The sequence below is a fragment of the Mycetomoellerius zeteki genome, unplaced genomic scaffold (assembly GCF_001594055.1).
Source record: "Mycetomoellerius zeteki isolate Tzet28-1 unplaced genomic scaffold, Tzet1.0 scaffold164, whole genome shotgun sequence".
NCBI lineage: Eukaryota > Metazoa > Arthropoda > Insecta > Hymenoptera > Formicidae > Mycetomoellerius > Mycetomoellerius zeteki.
The window spans coordinates 1,275,770-1,301,762 of NW_017256594.1; the positions used below are offsets into that span (position 1 = coordinate 1,275,770).

The following is a 25,993-nucleotide window of genomic DNA, read 5'->3' on the forward strand; positions in this document are numbered from 1 at the left end:
CAATCATTATAATTGCAAAGTAGCGCCAAAGCTACCATTGCCCATGACTGAAGAGTAGTAGCGTGTTGAGATGCTAATTAGTGGGTTAGACTAGAGAAGACATTTACAGCAAGCGAGGGAAAGCTTTCAGGTGCGCTTTCAAAGACTTTCAAAGTACCTCGCGAGAGTATACTATCTCCATAAATTTTTGGCAAGGTCTCAGGTCTCTTTCTCTTTCTCTCTCCCTTTCTTTTGAATATTATTCATTAGTGATAATACTTATAACTTGCAGTTTGTGTGAGACATGAAAATGATTTTTTTCTTAAACGTTCCCGTTTCGTGAATCAGGAACTAAACAAGCCTTTGATGCATGCTGTCTAAAACAACTACTCAATAGTCAATACCGATAGTACGCTTTGTAACTTCACAACCAAATTTACTCCCTTAATTTTTTCAGTAAACAGATCAATACGCGGAAATGCCGGCACAATTGCATTTTATTTGGAACCCGTGCGATCCGCGTTGTTTATTAAAACAATGCGCCAGATGGATGAAGATAGAAATACGTTGAAAATAAAAGGACGTTCGTTCATATTAATCGGTTACTTCAATATTTACATTAACAAGTAGACATAATTATTTATGCAAACAATTCTGTGACATTCGATTTACCGAAACGCGCAAACAATGCACATTTACATCTTCTCTCTTTCTCTCTCTCTCCCTCCCCCCCCTCTCTCTTAGTAATTTTCATAAAAATTGTACGAGGATAAAAAAATTGAATTAAAAAATTCACGCAAGCGCGAAGATAAATTAGCAATACAAAACCAGTGTCACTTGTCACTTTCTCGAAGCTACTCGATATCCCGATTATGCGGATTGCATCTGCGAGACGAGTTCGCGCTCTTTACATAACGAGAGCTATCTCGCGGAATTGTCAGTGGTTAATTGCGTTCTCTTGCGCGTGCGAGGAGACGGCGCGGAAATAAAAAGGGGATACCCGGGGTTAGCGCGCGAGCCCCCGCGCGAATTCATATTTATTCAAAGTGGAATTAACGACGAACGAGCCGGGCGAGGAGGCTGAGGGGAGAGAGGGATAAAAAGCGAGCGCGCGCACTCCCGATCAATAAGTTCGACCAATTCTATGGCTCGACGCTTTATGGACTCGTTACAAACTCACGCACGTAATTATCTCCATTCCGAATTCATATAGACGCGCACGTACACGTACACACGTTATACATGTACCATCATGCCACGCTCGCATAAAAGTCCTTTTAATCTACACGGCCACTTCCTACACGTTATCGGCGCGTGTCACGAAGCGGAACAACGCCCTTGGATTACGCGCGTATTAAGGTCGCGCTGCGAGTTTGGTCGATTTAATTTTGGTAGTTTTTAACTTGTCACGCTCGGCGTGACAAAGGCGGGCTCATTTTCTCACCAAACGCCCGACCGATTTTTCAATTTCGTCCAAATCACGGGCACCGCAAACGCGTTGCCTTCGTTACACGTTAAATACAATTATTCACCCTTTTAAAAAAAAATCTTTTTTCGCGCGACGTCGCGATCGACCGCGAACTTGGCAAGTCTCGTTAATTCGCAATGAAAATTTTATTAAGACCGCTAGCAAGAACAGAGAAATGCACGGTCTATCGCAACACGTTTGACGTCGCAACAACGATATGAATTTGCACTCTGAAAGGCGTTGATTTAATGTCAATCGCAGCTGCAACGAGCATTGAAAACGTTAATAGCAGCCACGATTGTACAATTACTCAACGTTAGACATTCAGAGTGAAATCGCAGATGAAAAAGACATTTAATGAAACAAATGGAATAAGTACTCATATTGTAATATAAAAAAAATTCAAATATGTCCTGCAAAATGACATTAATACATTCTCAAAATGGAATCGAGTATATTTATGGAGTATACAGAGAATTAAAAATTCGTAAATATATATTTAAAAGCACGCAATTTCATATAAACATATTAAACGATTGTATTAAAAATAAATTTGTGGTTTCGATATATCTTGATATCAATGCAAGATTTTATCTTGTCTTTGATCAAAATGAGATACGTCAATATCCAGTTTGATTTGATATTTGCGATTTCTTCTGGCGGGTTGCCAATAACAGTCACCCTCGAGCGAGCTGTAGTAGTTTGCGTATCGTTAACTCCCATCTCAGCATCCGCGATTGAGCGAAAAGCCTCAGCAGGGAGAAATTGACTTGTGGCGTCCGTGAAAGCTCACGCGAGATCGAAACCGCAGCAAACAGAAGGCGTCTACGCGGCCTTAATTAGTTGACGGAAAAGTGAGGAAAATTGTGCGCCAGCCTAATGGTGGTGGCGTTTATAGGGAAAAAAAGGTAAACGGTGCGAGAAAACGAGGAAGAGAGAAGGAAAGGTCGCAATGACCCGCGACGGCTAATGACGTCACGTCGCACAAAGAGCGCCGAGAAATTACGATTGCAGGTGGCCGGGGCATTTCTTCGTTTACGTGACGGCGAATGACATTATTCGGCGAGCGTGCGGAACGTTTAATTGGCCTATGGCGTCAGATAAAAATAGACATAACAGCAATTTGATTCACGACTGCAGCCTCTCCATCGATTACAATGTGTGTCCACATTTCGAAAAAAGAAAATAAATCGGAGGAGTTAAAAGATACAACTTGAGAATATATATATATATATATAATTGTACTGTCGCTTGGCTTATAATTATATCTTTTATTAACTCTTTTACATCTTTTGATTATATTTTTTGCTTTCTCAAATTCTAGGCAATTAAGAATAACTATTAAAATAAAAAATCTAAACTGTTGCAATTTGTAACGTAACTTAATTATGCGGTCAGAAGAAAACAAGAAAGTTACTTTTTTGTGGATAAATCTATATCATGTATAAAATACTAGTTTAAATAATATTTTAACCCTCTATTATTATCTTTATTTTACTATACCATATACACTACAGACACGAACATATACGAAAAGAAAGAATCTCAAGCATAATGAGCAGTGCTATAAAAACCTTTGACGTTTTAGCAACCAGCTTAAACGCCTTACATAATTATTTCGATAATCCAACAAAAAATTATTTTCAGAGCTGCATCTAACTAAATTTTTAAATACAACAGCAAAATCGTTCTTTCCGTTGTTGTAGATAGTTTCACACGCGCGCGCGCGCGATGATAATCGCGCAGTTCGTTCCATTGCGCTTCATCCATTTTAGCTGTTTTTTGCTACGGCGAATACGCTCGCGAATACTCTTCAGGGTAAGCGATGATGAGGAGGCGTGTCGCACTTGACGATTTTCAATTTCTCCGAGTCTGACGCTCCTACGTTCATTCACTCGGCCGTTCCCTCGCTCGTTCGCGATTTTCCTCTAGCGAGAGAGCTTTGAATTTTTCGTTCCACCTTGAGCGCTCGCACATACGTGGCTTCCATCCCCTCGAGCAGCGAGGCCCATACAACTGCTATCCCTGTTACTCGCAATCGCGTTTTCCCGATACGTCTCTCACGTCTTCCGCGCTGCACGGAAATCAGCCGATCGAAAGAAACTAGGTCGAGAACGCTGACGTCAGCTTCTTGGATATCGTTCGATTACCACATTTTTCGATGGGGATGTTTTTTATTAGCTCGTAGCGTATGGACGTTTTTATGCACGCGTAGGGATGTTTTTGGTAGAGCTATTCGTTCGCGAGTAAATCTCGAATGATGGTCACTGCATGGCAATTAATACAAAGTCCAAAATGCTGTTCAAAGTTCCGCGCGTTTTAGCCAGTTTTTAGCTAATTAGTAACATCATCTAAAAAGTTCCCAACTATTTGCGACGATTAATTAACGTTTCTTATGTTGGATTATTTGTTGAATAAATTACTGATGTAATTTCTCCATGAATCATATATGTTATATGTATATACATATTTTATATCACATCATCATAATATGTATCTTTTAGCGTGGGCACATTTTAATATGATAGCAATAATGTGATTACCTGTTATCTGTTTTACTTTAAATAATTATTGATTATACACGCAGATATTTAATATACATATTAACATTATGTAATAAATATTTCTTTTTGAAAATAATAACTAAATCAGCGATCGATTACACTTTTTTCTGACGTTGTATCTGTTTTTTTTTTGTTTAGAATTCGGTAAGTCTTGTTTTCTTGATTGCAAATATTTTTAGATGTTATTGGATTTATCTCTTTGAGCTTGACTAAGAGATCTATTAGTCCGGAATACGCCCCTGTACCCTCCTTTCAACTCTTTCCAATAGCGATCCCCATGAGACACCATCCCCGATTACTATCCTCGAATAACCTGTTTACACATGAACCAGAGAGAACGTAGGGTAGAACGGAAAGAAACTAAAAACGTCAATAGCAGGAGACATTGTTGCATGCGTAACGTTCAGTAGATGTCGTCTAGAAAGACAAATAACAATGTCGATTTTTCTTTCTCATCATGTTCCGGTTCTGGTTATAGAACTCATTCTGCGTTCCTTTCCTTTTACGCGTGATATACTTCCATCTTCCAGAAACTTAACATTTCGAAACTTGTCCTATTCACGATTTTTATTGAAAATATTTTGTCTGACGTCGCAGAAAACTCAATCGATTTCCTAATATATATTCTTTCCAATAACAGAGTATTTTCAAGCTAAAGATATTCAAAGTTATATTTAGATAAACATGTTTCGTTCTTTTTAAAATTAATATTGTAAAAGTTATTTTATACTAACTTCAAAATCTCATTTAGGAACACTTAATTCTGTTTCCGCATATATTTCTATCTTCGTCTTATAAAATTCTTGGGAGCCGCGGCTGGTCGTTGCCCTGGCGATTTAAAAGTTACTGGCAACCCAATTCATCCCCGAGGCTACGTCTTCCATTCCTCAAGGATTCAATTCGACATGCATAATTCCGCGAGCGGGGAGGATGAGCCGCGCCATATATACATCAGGAAAAGGAAGTACTAGCAGGTTTTCGGGCGCGAAAGGAATTCCCCGACCTCGTCGAGAGCATGTCGGTAACCCCTTTTCTTCCTGATGCGCCCTGGCTTTTCCCAACGACCCCCTGCGAGAACAAAAACTCGCAGGACCGACCGGTTCGGCGCGAGTGAGAAGTAACGAGGACTGGACACGAGGGCACGTAAAGAAGGAATAATAAAATGCCACGTTGAAGATGAAGGAGTGGGGAGGAAGACCACCAGCAGCTCATCGCGATTTCGTGAATTCTCATCGCGAGTTAGTTGGCCTGTCGTCATCAGCTAGAGTGCAATTGCGAATCTAGTTGCGCCGGAAGTGCAAAGTATCATCAGCGTTTGATTCTACGATCCCGATTTCGGGATCTTAATTTTGTAGGCGCCGCCAATCGCAGTAAAGATTTGAAGATTCGATAATCGTTAATGAGATTTCACTTCCATTAAAGTTCGAGCGAATTGACCGTCTCGATTCGCTAAGATACCGGGATGATTCATAACACCTAATATTTTCCGGAACAACGTCCAACAGTCGAAAGATCCGATCCATTTCGCGAATCTACGCTCATCCGGTCGCCATTAGAGTCACTCGCGTGCTTTATTGCTATAATACCAAAAGATCCCGCGGATTCCACGCAGAAATGCCGTCCGATATCGCTCCCCAGGCACGAACGGTCGCGCCCTACCAATAGATGATTGATATGTTTGCCGTCTGTGTATGTGCCGTTTCTTTTTTTGCGTCGAATCGCGAACGCATTCGAGCCGGTAAAGCGTGACTCCGGTACATGACATGGATGGATACAATAATGGCTGGTACCATCATCATCAACATCACCATGATCACCATCATCAACATCCACAGCAGCAGCAACAGCAACAGCAACACCAGCAACATCCATATCAGCAACAACAATCGTACTACGGGCATCACCATCAGTACCAGAGCCAACATCATCAGTACTCGCAGCAGTACTCACCAGATTATCTCTATCGATTTTCCCTCCAGGTAATCCGCGGTATCATCGAACAAAACAGCACGGCTTGTTTTGTTTTTACGAATAAATGGAATATTCCGTGTAAGGCATGGAAAAAATCAAAAGCAATATTATACTCTGATTTTCGTTACGAATTGTTCGAGAAGACTGGTGATTTAAACAATATTGTAACGCTTATCATAGAACCATAAGATTAAATGATATCCAGAGAGAGAGAGCGTACAGTTAATAAATTAATGTCATATTATTGCATCGATTCAAAATCGACGCTTTATAATTATTACTTTCCATTGTTAACAAGATATACCGATATCTTTTCATAGAATGTATTTGAAATCAGTGGAAATACATTGCAACAACAATATCGTACTAAACGCTTTAAATTATAGGCTATATAACAATTTAATGGCTCTTTTTGACACGTGCGGAATATTTTTGACTGTTTAATGCCATAAAAAGCAAAAAGAATTGACTCCACGAGCTGAAATTAATTATATCCAGTTATTCCTCGATTAGGCACGCGAATGCAATTTTGCACATAGCCCGTTCGACGCGTTGATAACACCGATAGCTAATATAGAGAAAATGATAGACGCGAAAGAGGGGGAGAGGAATTAAAGGGGAACTTCACGCTTCTCTCTCTCTCTCTCTCTCTCTCTCTCTCTCTCTCTCTCTCTCTCTCGCTGCCCGCATGAAAACCATTATATTCGTCGTCAAATGAACGTACTAATTGTAATTTAATTATTTTGCAGTAATACTTATGAACGAGGTTTCAAAATCCCATTATAAATTACCATTATTTTGATAATGTCGTGTGTGAAATTCGCGATGCAATTCTTATTAAGCGAAGCGGATTGCAACGCCGCTGCTATGATGCCATACTATAATCATCGAACAAACGCATAATATTTTCCACCTCGCGAAATCTCGCGTTTAACAATATCGAATGAGGATTTAATACTTTTCCGTTCGCACATACGAAGATTACGTTAATCCAAGAAACGACGCTAATATTTATCAGTCAGTAATCAATTCCGATATCGATATGGGGCATAGATGGTGCGCGCACGGTTATTATGAACAACATAAATGCATGGAATATATATTATACTTCCGACAACAACGATTTTACTGTGTAACATTTTTCGCGTGTATATCTCCGCTCTGCTCTGCTTTTTACAACGCGAGAAATACGCGGCGGTAGTCATATGAGGCCGGTAATTTTTCACCGGAAATCAACCCTTTCGCTTACTCACGTCCACATCACGTTGCAATCAATATTTCCTCGCTTACAACGAGCGCGCGCGATAATATTTGCAGAAACCTCGATATCGCGTGAGCTGGTTTGCGCCTGGAATAAAATTTATTGCGGAATAAAAAAAGGCGCGTCCGAACATCTCCCCGTCGAGTCTCTCCCAAGAAATTTACACGCGTAGAATTTTCTCCGCACGAGTAATTGGAGCGGAGCAATGGAAGGAATAACATCGACTACAGAGTCAAAAAAAGACAACGATGCAGACGCAATCTGCGATTTTTATGATCTGCGCTCGGACGCGAACCGGTCGCATGTGTGTCCAACGACGTTTGTAAAATATTACACGGTATATGGGGATGGTAAAAAGAGCGGTGGCAGCAGCGGCCTTTCCCTGATACACGCACGAAACTTGTGTCGCACGCACACGAAAACGTATATTGGGAAGATGGAGGAAAATGCTATCTCTAACAAAAAGAAAACGCTTTCGCTTATGACGTCGATTTTTTCATAACGGGCAGACGAGGCAATCATGAGTCCCGGCTCAATTCCGATGCTTATCGACAAGAGTTAATTCCGTGCGCGAATTAATCATATCCAACGCGCGCCGATTGGACGCGTATACGTACGATTTTATAACGCGAGGGTCGCTTTGTATGCCAGCGACATGAACAACCGCATATCGATGAGCGCGTAGGGGTTGCGAGAGTGGACTGAGACAGGCAATAGAGCAGACAGAGAAGAGAAACGAGGACACAGAAACGGAGACGGCGATAGAGTAGCAGATACAGAATCCCATCTCCACGAACCGAGCGAATTCTGCGTCCACCGTCGACCCGAATACGACGAGGCGTGCCTTATCTGACAGGTAGATACCGACCAGAGTTATGCGTTACCTACCTACGCCAAATTATCTTCCCGCCCTTCCATCTCGCGCGAAAGTGTGTACACAAGGTTACGATTTGCGTCGCAGAATGTTAATCTTTACATATGTTGTCCAATATTTATTAGAAATTGAGTTATTGTCCGAGATTCTTCCCCTAAAAATGTTCACTCTAAATTTCTTACGATGAAATCTGACTCCAAAAGAGTGAAAATGCAACCATCCTTGAAAGAAAGTGCAATATTTAATAAGATTTCGCTGCAAGAAATTTAGCGTGTTAGTCCTCATAGAAAACAATTATAATTTGAAGTAAGATTGAAAAAAAATTGAATTGAATATTAATTGAATTATAATAAAGTTATAAATGAATATAAGAAAGAGAGAGAGAGAGAGAGAGAGAAAATTCAGAAAAGTGGCGAATTTCTACGATTGCGTCCTTTCCACTTCCTCTCTACATCGTGAATACGTATTTAAAATGCAGGGAGTATAAAAAAGTTGCAGTTAAAAGGGACGTACTGTCACGTTTGCGAGCGCGGAAGTGTGAAGTGTAAAACTTATCTCCGCCTGCGGAAATTATTGCCGTGACATAACCGCCACGAAAAACACGCGATACGAGGACGGAAGGATTTCGGGACGTATAAAAGCTCGCGCGTAGAACTTCTAATAAAGAGCGTGGGAGAGACACGTCTCTGTCACCGTCACACTATATAGATACGCGCGGAATTATACTCCCTTATAGTGTTCTCGTGTCGAACAAGCCCGTCGTTATTATGCGGATTTACGATTCTATGCGCGTGCGAATGAACGGCCACCGAATTTCCCTGCTCTGTGAAAATATCTCGAGAATCTCGTAACCCGATAAGACGGATTGCGCTCATTCATACGCACGCATTGCAAACATGCCAGTTTATCGACATTTAACCTTTCGGAGCTGACATTGCACTCCAAATCCAAGTGTGTAAAAAGTGACTTCAATATATGTATGTGATTAGTTTTCCGTGTAAATACAACACACTGTACTGCAAATATGGATTTATACATTTAAACGTATGAAATGTTATTTTTACACGGAAACTGAATAACACCATATACATTGAAATTACTCTTTTACACTTGGATTTGCAGTTTGAGTCTAGCTTATATTGGATCTATTCAATTGTATATTTTCGTCAGCAAATTTAAATTATTCTTATTAAAATGAACTATTAAATTTATTTCAATTTCATTTTTTTATAGGAGTTATATCATTTAAATTTCTTGAAATTAATTAATATCTTTTAGTTTATATAATGGGGTCTCACAGATACAATGTCAGTAACCGTTACAAGTTTTAATGTCAGGTTTCGGGGATTAAGAATAGAATAAAGATATTTTCCTGAGGAAAAAAAATCAATAAGCAGCAATCTCAACATATACATATATATATGTGTGTGTGTATGTGTGTGTGTGTGTATATAGCAGGATAAAAACGCTGTCATAAATTTGACGAAGACATAGTCAGTTTAAAATCTTCGGAAATAATCTGGCATGCGGAATCATCGAGTGGCGAAATTAGTAACGCAAAATAAGCGTTAATTAGGCTTACAATCATATTATCAACATCGAAATAGATTATCCTGAAAAGATTCGTCGCAATTGCCAACATGAAAGTACACTCTAAATCTTTGGATGAAATTTCACTCCTAAAGAATAATGGTTGTATCCGTCCGACAGGAGTGAAATTTTCACTCTTATAGAGTGAAGAATCACTTCAAATGGGAGTCAATTTTCAATCTATGTGGAGAGTAAATAATTTCACTCCGAAGGAAGAGATTGAAATTTCACTTTGATAAATGTTAAGTTTAGCCTCTCTCCCTAATCCAAAAATTATTAGACTCATTCTATGAATTTTTGCACAAAACGAACGAATATGGCAAAAAAAAAGCATCGCTCTGTCTCGCGAAACGAGATATTAATCATTAAAGTTGACTTTTTAGGTTAGATTAAGAAATTCACTCCTGAAGGAGTGAAGTGCAGTTCACTCCTTGCCGGACTGACGCAACTATCACTTTTCTTGGAGTGAAATTTCACTCATTCTATGAATTTTTGCACAAAACGAACGAATATGGCAAAAAAAAAGCATCGCTCTGTCTCGCGAAACGAGATATTAATCATTAAAGTTGACTTTTTAGGTTAGATTAAGAAATTCACTCCTGAAGGAGTGAAGTGCAGTTCACTCCTTGCCGGACTGACGCAACTATCACTTTTCTTGGAGTGAAATTTCACTCTCAAAAATTTAAAGTGTAGCAAAGTGCCAACGAGGCACACAGCTCAAGATCGAAAGGGAGAGAATCAAGAGTTGCGGGTGATGCATTGAGGAAGAAAGCGCGTCGGAGATGACTGACTGGCCGGGGGGTGAAAACGGGACAAATGAGAGAGGGGTCTAAACAGCAATAGTAATTCGTTCACTGACAAAAGGCTCTGCTGGAACAATGACGTCTGCATCGCGTCCATGTGCGCGCGTTTGCGTGTGCCGCTTATTGTGAAAGCCCGCGCGCTTTTCACCGGATTTTCCGTCTGTTACGCCCGGCCCGTTTAGATCGATCGACTGTCGAGCACGCACGCAGCCACGTACGCACGTACGCACGTACACATATGTATATACGTACACAGAAAGAGAGCGCGCGATGAAGGAAAGGGGGTTGCGACGCGCGTCAAGCGCGCGGGGGAAAGCCGCGCGGAAAGTGAAGAGTAATTGCCGCTTCGTGTTATCGCGTACTACATCTTCGTCGGTGTTTTTGATGCATCGCGAGCGTACGGTGCGACGTATACGTGCCAGCATCGTAAATTCTATTACGCGATGGAGAAGCGCGTGTGCGCACGCGGTCACACGCGGTTTTGTGTGCGGGTAATTTCAGGGTGGAAGCGCGTTCTCGTGCATGGCCGAGAGGAGGGTGGCACTGGTCAACGCTTCTCGTGGCGTGTATCTCGTTCGTGCGATCGAAAGTCGAAATAGATGAATGTTTTCACCGACCGAGGAAAAAGGTTGACACTGCATATACATAGTTGCGCTAAAAATAGACTATATATATGAAACAAGACTAAGAATCTATTAGATTAGAAATGATGATAATGAAAAACGTGCATCCATGAGTGCGCTTCGTAATGATTACAAAATTGTAATCAATGAAAAGAATAAAGCTGTGATAAAATTTGTATTATTATCGTATTAATTATTGGTATCTTTAATTGTTATTATTACGTCACATGCAGCTTTACATTACGCGCAATATTTTCACTCTACTACATCTGTAAACCACTAACATGGCGAAATACAGATATATTTCTGTATAACCATCAAGAATTATTATTATTCACGAATTATCATGAGACGAACAACGCAGCTTTATCTTTTATGGCAGAATTTATTGCACTTAATCTTGTGGAAGCGTAGTGCATTTACAGTTACTTTGCAAAAGCGTTACCAAACCATTGTTTACATTTCTCCTATTGCGCTTACTAGGTGCTATTATTTAAAGCCCGGTATTTAAATGGCCATTAAACTAATGGCGGAAGCTTAAGCGCCAGTCTAAGCCCGAATTCCAGCGGGATAATCGCGAGAGCCCTAGATAACCGTGCTCTGTCCGTCCGCTTCGCTAATTATGATAATTGTTATGGTAATTACAAAGTCGATCATACAATTAGCGAGAAGATACACTCATTATTGTGCTAACGTACGAAGACGCGTGCAATACGATAGACAATGATATTTAAGGGGATGCCGGAGTGACCAAATTATCACATTACAATCGTATAAAAATCTTCGAATTGACTGAACGGAATGAAAAATCCTTTTACAGGATTAAAGTAGACGCAAAATTATAAGGTGCAGTGGATTTTATACTAAAATCGAAAGAATGTTAAAAAATTTTTAACTTTTTTTCGATTTTAGTACAAGGTCCACTGCACCACCTCCTAATTTTGCGTTTATTTTAATCCTGTAAAAGGATTTGTCATTCCGTTCAGTCAATTCGAAGATTTTTATACGACTGTAATGTGATAATTTGGTCACTCCAGCATCCCCTTAAGGCAAACAATGGTTCTTGGATAATAGATCCAATTCAAGTTGCCAATCTTTCATAACTTTCTCATTACTATTGTTTATCGTTTACCGATATGTTTTCTCTAACGACATGATTCACGAGTTTAAAAATACACGCTTTAAAAAAAAAAGAAACGGCAATACGTTCGGAAGCCGCGCTCTCGATTAGAGATCCATCTTCGTTGCGGATCGGTCACCCTGACAAGTGTCTCCTCTGTGTCATGGCTGTATTGTGATTTACCGCCCCCCCCGATTCACGGTACATTGGATCGCGGGGGCGATTCAGCATTTCCAGATTGCAGTTCGAACCATTCAGTAGCGACGATCTGCGTCTACCCCGCCCATCGGAAAAGTGATACATATCCCTCATTAGCAAGTTGCCATTCCGGTTCCTGCCAGTATTCCTTGCCAACCTGTACCGAACACCAATCAAGCCCACGCTCATTCGTCCATAGTGCTGTTGCTCGCATTGTTGTTGTTGTTCCCCCGTGGCTTGTATCGCCTACCCATGTATTGACTGACGAAGCAAACAATTCCTCCATTAGTATTTGTTATTTTCTAAAAGCATTCTCATAATAACCGCTTACAATTTAAATTGTATTGAAACGTCTCTCTTCATCTCGTATCTTGTTTGATTATGCGAAAAACATCGATCTCAAATTACACAACAGATATAATAGCTCTCCCATACCCAGATATTGTATCTTATTTTTATATGATTACACAGGTCTACAAAAAAGGGGGTCTTGGATGTTGTCGGGAAGCTGTGGGTCATTTCCGAAGTAATTTTCTGCGTAGAATCCGAATCTGAAACCAGAATTGGCCCATCACGTCAGGATTTTGAGATATTAGGGGATATATACTCGAAAAATGCGTTTTTATGCTACTTTAGAGGTTATGTACAGGACGCAACCAATTTTTTGGGTCTTTTGTGCTATTTGCATCATTTAGTAATATTCTTACCCTTCAAAATGAGATATTGATCAACTACCTACGATTTTTTTTCGCCAAGTTACGGGCATTTTAACCCACTTGCGTAACCGTTTTTCCCGTCTTTTTCGTTCCTGTTCTTAACAAACGTGAAACGACCACAAATATAACAAAAACTGTTAGGATCATTTAAACACTTACGCGGGGCCATTGTTAAGACAGCAAACAGTCACAATTGTGACTGTTTATATATTAGGACCTTGAATAACGGACAGCGCGTCTTGTGCGCTGCGGCTCTGAGTGCAAGGCGTCTACCAACTTTAAACAAATCATTAGTTTTAAACTTATTAATGCAATGAAAATGAAACTTTCCAGAACATTTGTTCATATCCGAATGAACAACTTTCTCGCTGAAAGTTTTAGGATGCTCGAAATTCGCTCGATAAACGAAGCACCTGAATGCATAAAAAAGGATATTTTGCAGGTGTGTATAAAAAAAATAATAAGTTGTTTGTTTATTGACAAATATCGGTTTTTCTTTCTTCACTATACGTGGAAAACTCTAATGATCATAACTTCGAAAATAGCAAAAAAACGCATTTTTCGAGTATATATCCTCAAATATCTCAAAATCCTGACGTGATAGGCCAATTCTGATTTCAGATTCGGATTCTACGCAGAAAATTACGTCGGAAATGACCCACAGCTTCCCAACAACAAAACCTTGTTGACCTGTGTTATAGTTTACTGATCATGATACTATTGTTCCATTATTTGACATTGAACGTAACAACATGTTGCGTCGAAATTCTAGTTTATAATATCCCGAAGACAATAATATATTTAATTTTGTAGATTTTATACAGTTTGAAATTTTAGAATAATTTTTGCGCTTTGTTCTACCAGTATTTTGCGTCGCAAAATTTTCGAGACTTGGCTTAATTTGGTCAACGGGAAAAGAATTTTATCCCTTGGGCACGATTACATCACGGTGTGGTCGGTATAAAATTTCTATTCACAGGTGCGCATTCAAAAAGCTCTTGTGAGCGCTCAGCGGGCGGGTATCAGAACGGTGTATGTCGTATTCCGCTGGAAAGGGTGGCTTTTGCGTCGGGTAATTAGACACGTCGTCCAGTTTACGGACGGACGTTAAACTCTCGAACTGGAGATGGTCGAGATAGAAAGATCCTTTCACCCTCTTCTAGCCGGCGGGAATATGCGCTCTCTGGACGTCGTCCATTCGCGGGAATGAAGGTCCGGAGCTAAATTGAACTATCCTTTTCCGCTGGACGCTGCCTGGGGATACTAAAGCGTCGCGGTGCATCCACGTCATATAATTGCCATGCGGAGCGCATGCAAAATGTACCTGCCCGGTCATACCGACAAAATTTTCGTCGGGCACGATGTGACGGCGACGGCAGCAACGTAACGATGCGAATTAACGGGCGACTGGTGCAACCGGTTTAAGGCAGGACATGCTTTGTCCGACGTACTTATATATCCGTGATGAAAAATATAAACCGTTCGCAAAGTGAATTTTGAATGAATTCGTAAGATAAATCGGAAGTCGCGAAAATATTACAGACGTATAATGCATGTGATAACGAATTATTGGATACGCGTTTGAATTAATGAATATATATTTACATAATGAGTTACTGTATTCGTTTTCCACGCTAGTTTACGTCGGGGTTATTTATGATATCCGTGCAGCGGAATTCATAGCGTAATAATGACGATTCGCTTGAACGAGAATTGAAAATTGCGCGAGAACATCATACAATTCGCGTTAACTACGACTTAACGCATTAACGACTTTGTCGAATTTTCACACTCGCATTAATTTGCTCTCGATATTGAGATTCTGACATTTCACATTTCACTGTAAAATATTTATTAAAAAGAAAGCAGCTATCGAATTATGTGGAGGAATAAAGAATATCTGTGCTACTAAAATATATCTGCATATTTTGGTCCTCCGAATAGAATTATGTAAATTGTGAACGGAATATTTATAAACATGGAGATACAACGTGTTCAACGCATTGCATTGCAACGTTAACTAAAAGCGCACAAATAGATGGAAGAAATTTTAACGGTTTGTTCAACAGATTGCTTTGTTTGAATCCTTGGGATGCGGCGGTGTTCTATGTAAAATATGTACGAGCGCGAGAATCTTTTCAGGATATCCTATGCGAGACTCCGCCGTACTTCGAACATATCAGAGGTACTTTACCAAGTTTCCTCCGCTCGAAAACGCTATATTCTCGGAACTTCCCCTTTCTTTTTACTTGACAGTCTCGATCGCGCGGTCGGAAATTTATTTCTTGCCAGAGGCGTGCGCGGAATTATCCAAAATCCCAACGTGTCGCCTCGCACGTGCCTCCACTTTACGTAGGAATGCAAAATCTGTCGTTGGGGCGCCATCTTTCTTCGGGCCTTGTCCCTGAGAGAACATTCGTTGCAAATTTAACGCGGAGGGCGGAGAAACAGGTGGTATAACCAAGAAGAATATGTACAGTTCTCAAATAAATAGACCAATTTTTGGTCAAAAAGAAAAGACAGATAAGTTTAAGTTTTCCCATAATGTTCCTTTTATTAATTTTTTGCTTTAACACTTTTATACATACTCGTACATATATATGTATATGTATATCGATTTTCATATATCTGTAGGTACAAATATAGCCTTATATCGTCATTATTCGATATAATAATTATAGAACAAAAAAGAAAAGAGGGGGGAGGAGGGAGAGAAAATATTATACATTCCGATAATATCGATTCGAAGAAATCAATTACGAGGCAACCCCTTTTAGCGTAGAGACTCGGCGGTTTCTTCAACCGGAGCGTAATTTCCACGTGGCATTAAACCGCGATGGAAACCGGACTCGTTGCGCGTTGGTGGACAGAAAGACGACGGAACGAGATTTCCTAATCGGTATGAGAGAGTTTCCACCAGGCGACTCTCAATTCGTACCGAAGCAATTCACCGAGCTCGGGAAGCGAATGCGCGCACGAGACGAAGCGCTTCAGGGTGGAAAGAAAGGGAGGATCCCTGGATGAAAGAGAAGAGCACGAGAACGAGCGCGCAACGAGAGAGATAGACTCGGGCGAACGACTCGAAGACAATGCAATTATTCGCAATTACCGCGTCCGTCCGCGGCTCGCGGAATTATCCCATTCTGTTTCCATTACTGGTCCCGCCAGCCTTGGGCTCTCTCTCTCCGCTTCCATCCTCCCGCTGAATTACCCTTTCTCTCTCTTTACACTCGCTCCACGCTGCCAGGCGCGTTCGTACTTGTATACGAGCCGTGTACATGCTCATTTATATATGTACATATAAATGCCACCACATGCCGTCAAAGCATCGACGGGAGAAATTAATAGACTTTGAACGCTGCAGACACGCCAACCCGGGGGCGGGATAATGCGGCGAAATCTATAGAATTTGCCTACCGATCCGTTAACGAACGACGTAACTCGGAATCTTCGCGCCTTCTCGCATCACACGCTATCCTGCTCTTCGGGAGGATTACCAGCGAAGTATCCAAGAGTAACGTTACTCTCCTTTGAATCCATCACCGCGATTCGGTCGAGTGATCCAGCTGAGCGTAAGCCGCTTTCGCATACATTTCGCGTTACCCTAAGCTTTGCTTGAATAACGACGATGGACACCGATCTTACTTTTTTTTAATAGTTAAGGACTGCTCGGAAAGTAGATAGAGATAGAGAGAGAGAGAGAGAGATATGGCTTAGTGTATTTTATACACTAAAGTTCATTAAAGAACGCAATAATAATATAATTTTATGTTTTCCATTACATTCCTTATTACATTTTTTATCTTATTAAAATCTTAAAAAAAATTTTAGCGACAGTTTATAACATTACCGATTAAGTAGGATAGAATTGCTACGAAATTAGAAATCATCAGGGAAAAATCACGAAATTTTGCGAAATTTTTTAAAAAAATTAAAATTCTTGGCTTTTTAAAGAAGTTTAATATATGTAGGTATATCACACGTACGCAGTTTAAGAGTACTATTAACTTAACAATTACGAATGCAAGCAATGTCAGCAACATTAATAGTAATTTATATTACTGTATTAAATTGATCTCTCAACAAAATATTTAACGGCTTCCAAATCAGCAAGATATAAAAAATTTCAAAATATTGAAAGTTGGGGAAAATCATGAAATTTTGTCTGGAAATCAGGGAAAAGTTATAAAATTTTTGGATGAGGAATTTGTGACAACTCTGTAGGAAACTAGTCAAACATATCGGTTATCAGATATTGTCGAGTTAAAACACTTCTTGTGCATACAATTTATTACAGCTCGGTCCTGATGTTTAATTATGTATTGGATTTAATTAATTCTCGTAAAGGAAACGATGAATCAATTATATAGATTTATTTTATATTTTGACATCTATACGCTTTTTTAATTCTCAACATACACTATTAGATCGTATTAATATGTATAATTTACTATGATTTAATTTATTATGATTTTGAGTCAAGTTATGTTTCCATGACGTTTATTGTTCGAGTTTTTGTAGTGGCTGATAATGATTTATTTATTAAGCTGAAACGTTCCGTTGGTTAAAATTTATTAAATATACATATGTTTTATTAATTTGACATTTATATTTGTGCTCATTTACTCTAGCATTTTTAATCTTACATTTGTAGTCAGATTCGATTAAACTTAATACATTTATTGCAATTTTTAAGTGACACATTCGAAAACTCTATAATTATGCAATAACCTATAACAATCGTTATCACGTGCAGCTGCATATTCACTATGGAGTATCTAGTGTAAAAGTGTCACTTATCTAATCTACTCAGGGATTGCTCGTGCAACAGGATTCTTTCTCGGCCGGCTTTGACCGCGCATAAACTGGATCAGCATCGTCTACGACGGCAGCCGCCACAAACAGGAGAGGAAGCGGTAGGATTCGATTACAAAGCCCTCTCGTCGCTACCCTCCCGTTCCATCGTTCGGAGATCGGACTTTCTCTCCCTTTTCGCTGTGCCGATCTCGGTGTGTTCAGGTCGTTAAAGATTAACGGCGCTCTCCTCTCCTGGCGACGTCGTATCCAGGGCTCTAGGCGCCCTAGGACAGGGGAGCGGCTAATGTAACAAAGGAAATCCGGGCGACGAGCGACAAAACGTAATTACGCCCGTCCGCCCCCGTCCCGTCGAATCTCCCCTCGCCTCTTCGCTTCTTCCCACAGCTTTGCGTCCGCCTGTAACGTGGAACCTCAGCGGGACGTCGTCCGTGACGCGCTTTCCCGCGTCTTCCGTTTACCTATGTACACCTCAATGCTCCTCGTACATCCACCTACATATAACGTTCTCCTTCGCCACGTCCTCTCACACGTCCGCAACCCGCTTTCCGACAGCGCGCGGTTTTGGTGCGCGGATTACCGCCGAAAGGGAATCGATTAAACGCAAAGCGTACCGTGGCGTCGCGCCGCCTCCGTTCGCTAATACATTTTGCAGTTGACAGCCTCTTTAATTGCGGTACGGTTCTCTCGTCGCCCTTAACACCTTTTCATGCGTTACCGCGTAAGATTCGCGCTGCTTACGTAATATCGTAGAGCGTGCTATGATTTGTCACGTTATAATTCTTAAATGAGCAAGTTTCTTCGCTTGCTATGTCATCGACATCTTATGAAATTGAATTCATTTTTGACATGAGATATTCAAGTATTACGAGCAGTTTTCTAAAATTTATTAGGAACAAGGAAATTTCAAAATTATTTTTCGGTTTTAAGATTCGCGGCTGTTTATGAATATATTTAACACAAAAAAGGCTTAAAAGAAGGCTTTTAAGAAAGAAAATTATTTGAATCGATTAGAAATAAAGAAACGAGATGTTCCTCTGTAATTTATGCAGTAATTTCATTGGTAGCAATGACCAAATTTAAAATCCAGAAAAAAAAATTACTGGACTTCTCGTACTTCCTCTTCGCACAATGTTATCCGTAATTATGTCCGCATCTGTAACTTGCTTCTGGCATGGTAAATATTAGTCTGGCGAATATTAAATAGGTAGGATCGATGGAAATGAGTTTTCTGGTATTTTTTGCTGGAGTTTTATGTTTTATAGATGTCGACGAAAGCTCAAAGCCTCCCACGTTTTCTACCTTGCGCGATGATTATATAAAGACTGGTAGCTGCGTATTTGCTCGCGAGCAGCAGAATATAACGGCACGCTTTTCATGTGCTTTCTCTTTCTCACAATCTTTATTCACCGATTTTGTCGAAATAAAATCCCGCTCGTACTTCTTGCCGCGATGAAATTCAAAGGGAATAGGTTAATAATATAGCGAGCGTAATAAGCTTTTAGCTTCGTAACATATTTTTTCAAGCGCAAAAGAAAACACGAGCACCGAGATAATTTTGCCCGCGGTATATTGTCCACTTATAATTTCATGCAATGCAATTGTGTGAATTGGCAGTATTGCGAATTACTTGCAAATTATTTGCGAACATTTTTCTAAACTAAAGAATAACGTTGTGTGTGTGTTTTTATAAATATTCTAGAATTTAATTCAAAAAGTTCTTTAACTTTAACTAAGTTGCATGTAACTCAAAAATTATTGATATCCAATAACTATTCTAAAAATTGCTGTTCTTCTTAGTTTGCTACGTGCGGTTTCATAGACTTCAAAATACATCGAACAGCTGAAGATATTAATACGAATTTTCTCGGAGATGCGCGACAGCTGCGCCAAATTTCATATTGCCTAAGACCTGATCCTCCTATCTCGTCCCTCGAGTTACCTTCGAGGTTGATAAAATTCAGCGAAAATTTTAATAGATCGTGCCGGAATAATATCCCTTCCACACCGAAGGCAGGGAGGAAGTAGGCAAACTTCCATCCGAGAAATGAAATACTTTCACCGTCGCAACTTCTTTCGCTTTGTATACTTGCTGTAATTTTACTAAAAGTCACAGAAGCAATCTGAACTGGATGTGCATCCAAGGATTTCTTTACTCGAACAAGATGAATATGTACAAAAGTCATTCTTATAGTTTTATTTATGCACAAGATATTTTAAAAAGTGTTCCTTTCAGAAGCATTTATTCATTAAACTGTTTGAAATATAAATTAATGACAACAATATATCGGGTCGACGTGAAAATTTTATGCGAGAATATTTATCCTGACGTACCTATAATTGTGTACGCAGAAAAAGCTTTTAGTTTTTAACACCTTCATGGAAAAGTTGTGCTACATGGAAAATCCCGCAATACGAAATTGCAAAAGAATTTATAGAAATCACCGTCAGATAACATTTGTTATTCGCGACGAGAGCGAATAAAGGAAATAGTATATAAAAATTACAGCAGTACTTTCGCGATTTGCATATGTTGCCTACATGATTTAGCAATTTTTATCCGACTTACCACTTTCATTAGAGTAATTGGCATTATGGAGTACAAGATGAATTTGTCAAATGAATAAATGTCCATTTTCATTTTCGGATTGCTCTATGTTTCTCGTTTCGTTCCAGACCTAATATTTATCTTTGCTCTACCTTTTCGTCTATATCTCCACCGTAATGCCACTAGCACTTCCAATTTTGTTCAATTAAAAGGTATTTTAAGGCCACTGTAATTCGCTATGTTTAGACAAGATGTCGCGGAACTAGGGCATGAAGTTTTTTCCTGCAAAGATTGTGGTACTTTATTTTATCAGGCTATTTCGTTATTCCGTTCCGCGATAACTGCGGTTCAAATACACTGCGGAAATACCGAGACTGTTATAAGGCAAAATTTATTATTTTAATTGGAGTTATAAGATTTTTTTTCAGTTTAATTTAAAACATACTTTTTCCTATTACGCGTAATTTATGATTTCCTGAGATTTTGTACAATGTTCTTAGATTTTCTTAAAGCTATCTATTTAAAAAGAGTCTGAGAGTTTATTTGAAGAATAAAAATGTCTTTAAAAATATTATTTTGCATGTTACAAACATAATAATGAACATCTAAGACTTTTACGACTTCGTAACAATGTGAAAGCCATCGAATTTCGTGCTGAACACTTACGTGGGACTACCACATATAATCCATTAGGCGCGAAAGGGTTAACGCGTTAGCGCAATCTCCTTGAGAAGCGGACCATGCGGAAGCGATTAAGTCGAGGTGGCTGAAGTCGCATTGTCATCCTGACAAGCCTGCACGCACGCCGTAAAATTACGGATTGCCGTGAGATTACAAGCGTGGGGAGAGATCGAATCGGTGACGATAAATACAGGAAGAAACGGAGAACGAGAAAGACGAAGAGGCTAAAGTGAGGAGAAGTTGTGGAGAGAGAGAGAGAGAGAGAGAGAGAGAGACTACTAGCAGCATCTACTAGTAAATGGTAAACCTGGCGCAGGCTGCAGGAACTGACTGCGACGGAAGGAGATGAGTATTCTAGGCAAGTTATGTCGGCATTGTTCTAATTTAATCATACATGCCAGGACCAGCCAAGATACCGGCTCAAGAAGCAAGCCGCTAGTAACGATCCACCCATGCAATTCACTGACACTTAGATCACTCCTATTCTCTCGCTCTTGTATAAATACCTGTTCTCGATTTTCTCCATATATAAGTACATCATTCTTTACTTAAGATACAAATTGTCCTCTCATGTAATTGCAAAAATTATATTCCAATTTATCTATATAATCGATATAACTTAATGTTCTATATATAGACGCAGTTAATATTCTCGATATTGCTGTATGCTCTTATTATTAATTTTTTTATACCACTGTATTTTTAATTCAATGTTTAATTTTATTCATTATTTGCTTTATATATTTTTGTATAACTCAATTGCGGTATGTAATCAACCGACAATAAATTCTTTATCACTATACCTTCCTCGCGTCAAGTCTCAAACGTCACATTTAAACCGAAGACGATGGAATCACCAAATTTCCGCTTGCTATGCGGACCACCGGCCCGGAAACGGGCCGTAATTTTACTTCGGCCGTACTTGAACGGGTTAAGTCGTTGCCGAGGGAAACGGCGCTACGATGTCTCTCGAAGCGGAAGGAGGAGGAATGACGCTCCTCGCACTTCTTAGGACAATTGCGTCTCCGTCGAAGACTAAACTATCGAAGCAACGCTAATGGTGAATGCAAAAGGAACACGTCGTGATCGCGGATTTGCCACGTAAAGCGTCTTTTGAATTTTCATCACGTATTCCGCATTAATCCCGAAGTAATTGAGTCACGCTGTTCGATGAAAATGCGGAAAATCAAGAAGAAGCAAAACCGCAGATATTTTTACACGTCATTTATCGTTATGTATTGCCTTTGAATTCGTGCTGCGAATGTAAAAAGAGAATAAGAGATCTGTAATGTAATTAAAAATGCGGAATCTAACCAATGTCCATTCTATCGAGGCAAGTGGAAAATACGATGAGTTTAATATTGATCGATGTTATTACAAAACAAATCTCTAATTCTGTATAATAAGTATTTTACATTTTTAATCTGTAAATTCTTGTTTCTATCATGGAAATTGTATACGAATTTTGTTTGTGATCGGAAAGTGATCTCGGCAAATGGACGCATTGCCTTAACACGAAAAGCGCGAAAGTTTCTCTCGCTTTAAACGAAAATTCAGGCTCTTGTTGGGATCGAAGATTGTTTGCAGAAATTGATAAGATATCGTGAAAGATGATCATGGTATAGGTTGCCGAGGACAGAGGATCAATAGCTATCGCGTGATCTATCAACGGCATGCTTCGAACGATGACGAGCGGAAAATACTGACTGGAGGGAAATATAATCGCACTCGTCGACGCATGAATTAAACCAATTTTGTCGGAGCTGCTTTCCATGGAAAAGCCTACTTTTAAGTTAAACTCGTTCGCGCAGGCTGCACATCGGCGCTTCGAACGTGCCGCGATTATCGTCGAATTATAATGAATTACGTATTTTAACACGATAAACGAAAAGAAGATAAATAATCGAAACCAAGCGAAGTGCTGGTAAACGTCAATGATTACGCGTTCGTATTTCTTTAGTACTTTAAGCTCGCCGAAGCTAAAGCTTGCTATTTAAAGCTTAATACACTAAGTCTGTCAGCGTTGAGGATTAAGTATTAATCCTTAATGCTTTAAATCCAGTTCAATGGCGATATATTATTATGCTTTAAGAATTATGCTTCAGCATTTATATTATGCGGCTAATGAAAGAAACGTAGACTTTAATAACGCAGTGAAATTTATTTTCGTAAAATTTCTCAGATATAAACAACATGTGTAGAATCTGTCAAAGTTGTTAAATAACTAATATACGGATTGATCGTATTTCTCCCATGGCGATCGTATTGCAACGTCGATCATCCGGTACTCTCATCCGCAAGGCTATATACCTATTTACGCGTGTCAAAAGCTTTTTCACAATTCGATGTTTTTCCTCGATTGGACAACGGAATGCACGCGTACATCAACAATATCACGCAAAAAGCGCGCCCAATGAAAACGACCACAGAGCGTTCTTTGATTACCATCTCGCTTTGTATTTTCTTTTTCATGTAATTACGCGGTTCGTGCTGTGGGTGATCTACCTTTATGAAGACACCCAACTGCTATATTCTTTCACGCTCCTCTCTACCTTTGTCATCCTTTCTTTCACGAAATACGTTTGTTCATTGGCTGGAAATACGTTTCTTTTTCTCTAAATGATAAAAGACTGCTGAGCGATATATATTAAGCTCGCAATATTTGCTACAAAGATTTATAAAAGATGTGAAAAGCTTCTCTTTATAAAGTATAATATTTTATAATTTTATATGAAAACTTACGCTTTTTTTTTCTTTTTTAACAAATTCCGCTATGCAAATAAGAATATTTGTATAAAGGCAACATCTCTATAAAAAATAGCATATCGATCGCGCCGAGTTCTAAAATTATAATTCAATAGTTATATAATAACATAGTTCCACAACATCTAAACGGAATCAATAGTGTAAGTTAGTAAAACCCATCTCTGAATTTTTAATGGCGCCAGTAGATTCGAGTTAAAAGACTTCCTCTAGGAAGCAAATGCGATGGCAAATCGCTTTTGCTTCCTAGAGCAAGAAGTAGGTAGGTAGTTAAGACCAAATAACGTTCCGTTATTACTGAGCAAAGAAGGGTGAGAAATGGAGAAGGGTCAGATATGAAGACTAATCGCGCACACGTATATATGTAGCTTCTTGTTCTTTCGCACTGCCAAATACCTCTCACTTACGGTACACGTGTATGATAGATACATGTAGCTTCATTTGCAGATCAAAAGAAGAAAAACGATTTGGGCGCGAACGAACATCTTGAAAACGGCAGATTGGCTAATCAATGTACATCGGTGAATGTGATTTTAATGTCAAATATAAGGCGGCAAGTATCACAATGTTATCCATATTACGCAAAGTTCTAAATATTAGCTGTATTACTTCCGCGCTTTAAACGCGCGACCTTTTAAGTTCCTTCCGCAGGATATCGAGTATTGGATCTACTTACAGTTATTAAATTTCCAAAGCTCTTATCCAGACATGCCTCGCGGCAGCATCGAATATGTACTTACGACTAAGCTTAGAATTCCCGACCCTTCCGGGAAGCTTGATGGAAGAGGAAGCAACTTCGCTCTTCTCGCAGCAATTCTCGAACTTATACGACAGGAGTTTTGCACGCCGCAAAAGGAGGCGTAGTGGAAGTAAACTCGCGTGAAGGGAGCGCATGCTATCCTAGCGAGCGATACGAAAACGAGAAATGCAATCCCGAGCCTCTAAGACCGGTATTTATAGTTGCGTTTCTGCCGAGGAACTTAAAAACCAGTTTTAAGATATGTGGTTTAATGGATGGATCTTGGAAATTAATTTGACATTTGCGACAAATATATATCACAATTGATCTTCATAAATCTGCATCGAGAGTTTTTAATTTTTTTTAACAATTTTTTCTCTTATCAACGAGAGTGTAAAATGCAAAGTGTATAAAAAGATATATAATATTTTTAAAAAACCAAGAATAACCTTATGCCGAAATGTGAATCCACTCTTGTGTCTCAATATATGAATTTTATTATAAATATTTTGTTTATTATGCTTTTAGGGTGAAATTTAAGTAGCAATTATAAATAGAATCCAAACTCTGCATTTATAAAGACAGCATTTTGGTGTGAAAATTAATAGTTAAAAAGCTATTTATATCTAATTAACACACTTGAAAGTAAAATTATCAAGAAGCATCCCATTGTTGGTAGAAATCAACACGTTCTCATTGGCGCAAAATCTAGAGCATCATGCACAACGCTTAGAGGAAAGTGTTAAGATCTAGCTCTAAAACACAAAAGCGAAGTTATAATATGTTATAATACAGAAGTCGAGGCTTCGCGCGCGCCGTATCTCGCGTCCCCGGACGATCGTCGTATCGCCTGGAAGCGATGCAAATTGTGCAGCGGGCGTGCAACGTTCTCCGATCTGTAGTTAGCAATTCTCCCATCTCTATTCCCTCTTACGCGCTTACGAAGTTGTGGAGTTTATACAAGGCTTCGAAGGAGGTGCAAGAGGAACGGTTCTCGGGAGGGCTTAACCGGCGGGCAGAGAGCGGCAACTTTCGCGTGCTACATAGTCGTATTAGTGTTACGCGTGCTGCACTATCGCTCCTCTTCCCCTTAAAATGGAATTTCGTCCCCCACGAAATGCGAAACGGTCCTTGACAAGAGCGAAATGGAGAAACACCGGAAAGCGGAAAGCGGAAAGCTTCGTGCGTTGCCATTAAAAATCTTCTGCGACTTGAAGAGAAGAGCGGCATTAAGCCAGATGTAGGGCGCGCCATAAAGGAAGAAGCTACCATAAAGGAAA

General features: G+C 39.5%; 1 protein-coding gene across 1 annotated transcript in view; it reads left to right on the top strand.

Annotated features, from left to right (window-relative positions):
- Positions 1 to 25,993, top strand: part of LOC108721232 (uncharacterized) — a 335,056-nt gene that overhangs the window by 291,749 nt on the left and 17,314 nt on the right. The window contains exon 10 of the mRNA XM_018445654.1: positions 5,810 to 5,990. Coding sequence (XP_018301156.1) covers positions 5,810 to 5,990 — 181 coding nt within the window. The remainder of the gene's footprint in view (positions 1 to 5,809; positions 5,991 to 25,993) is intronic.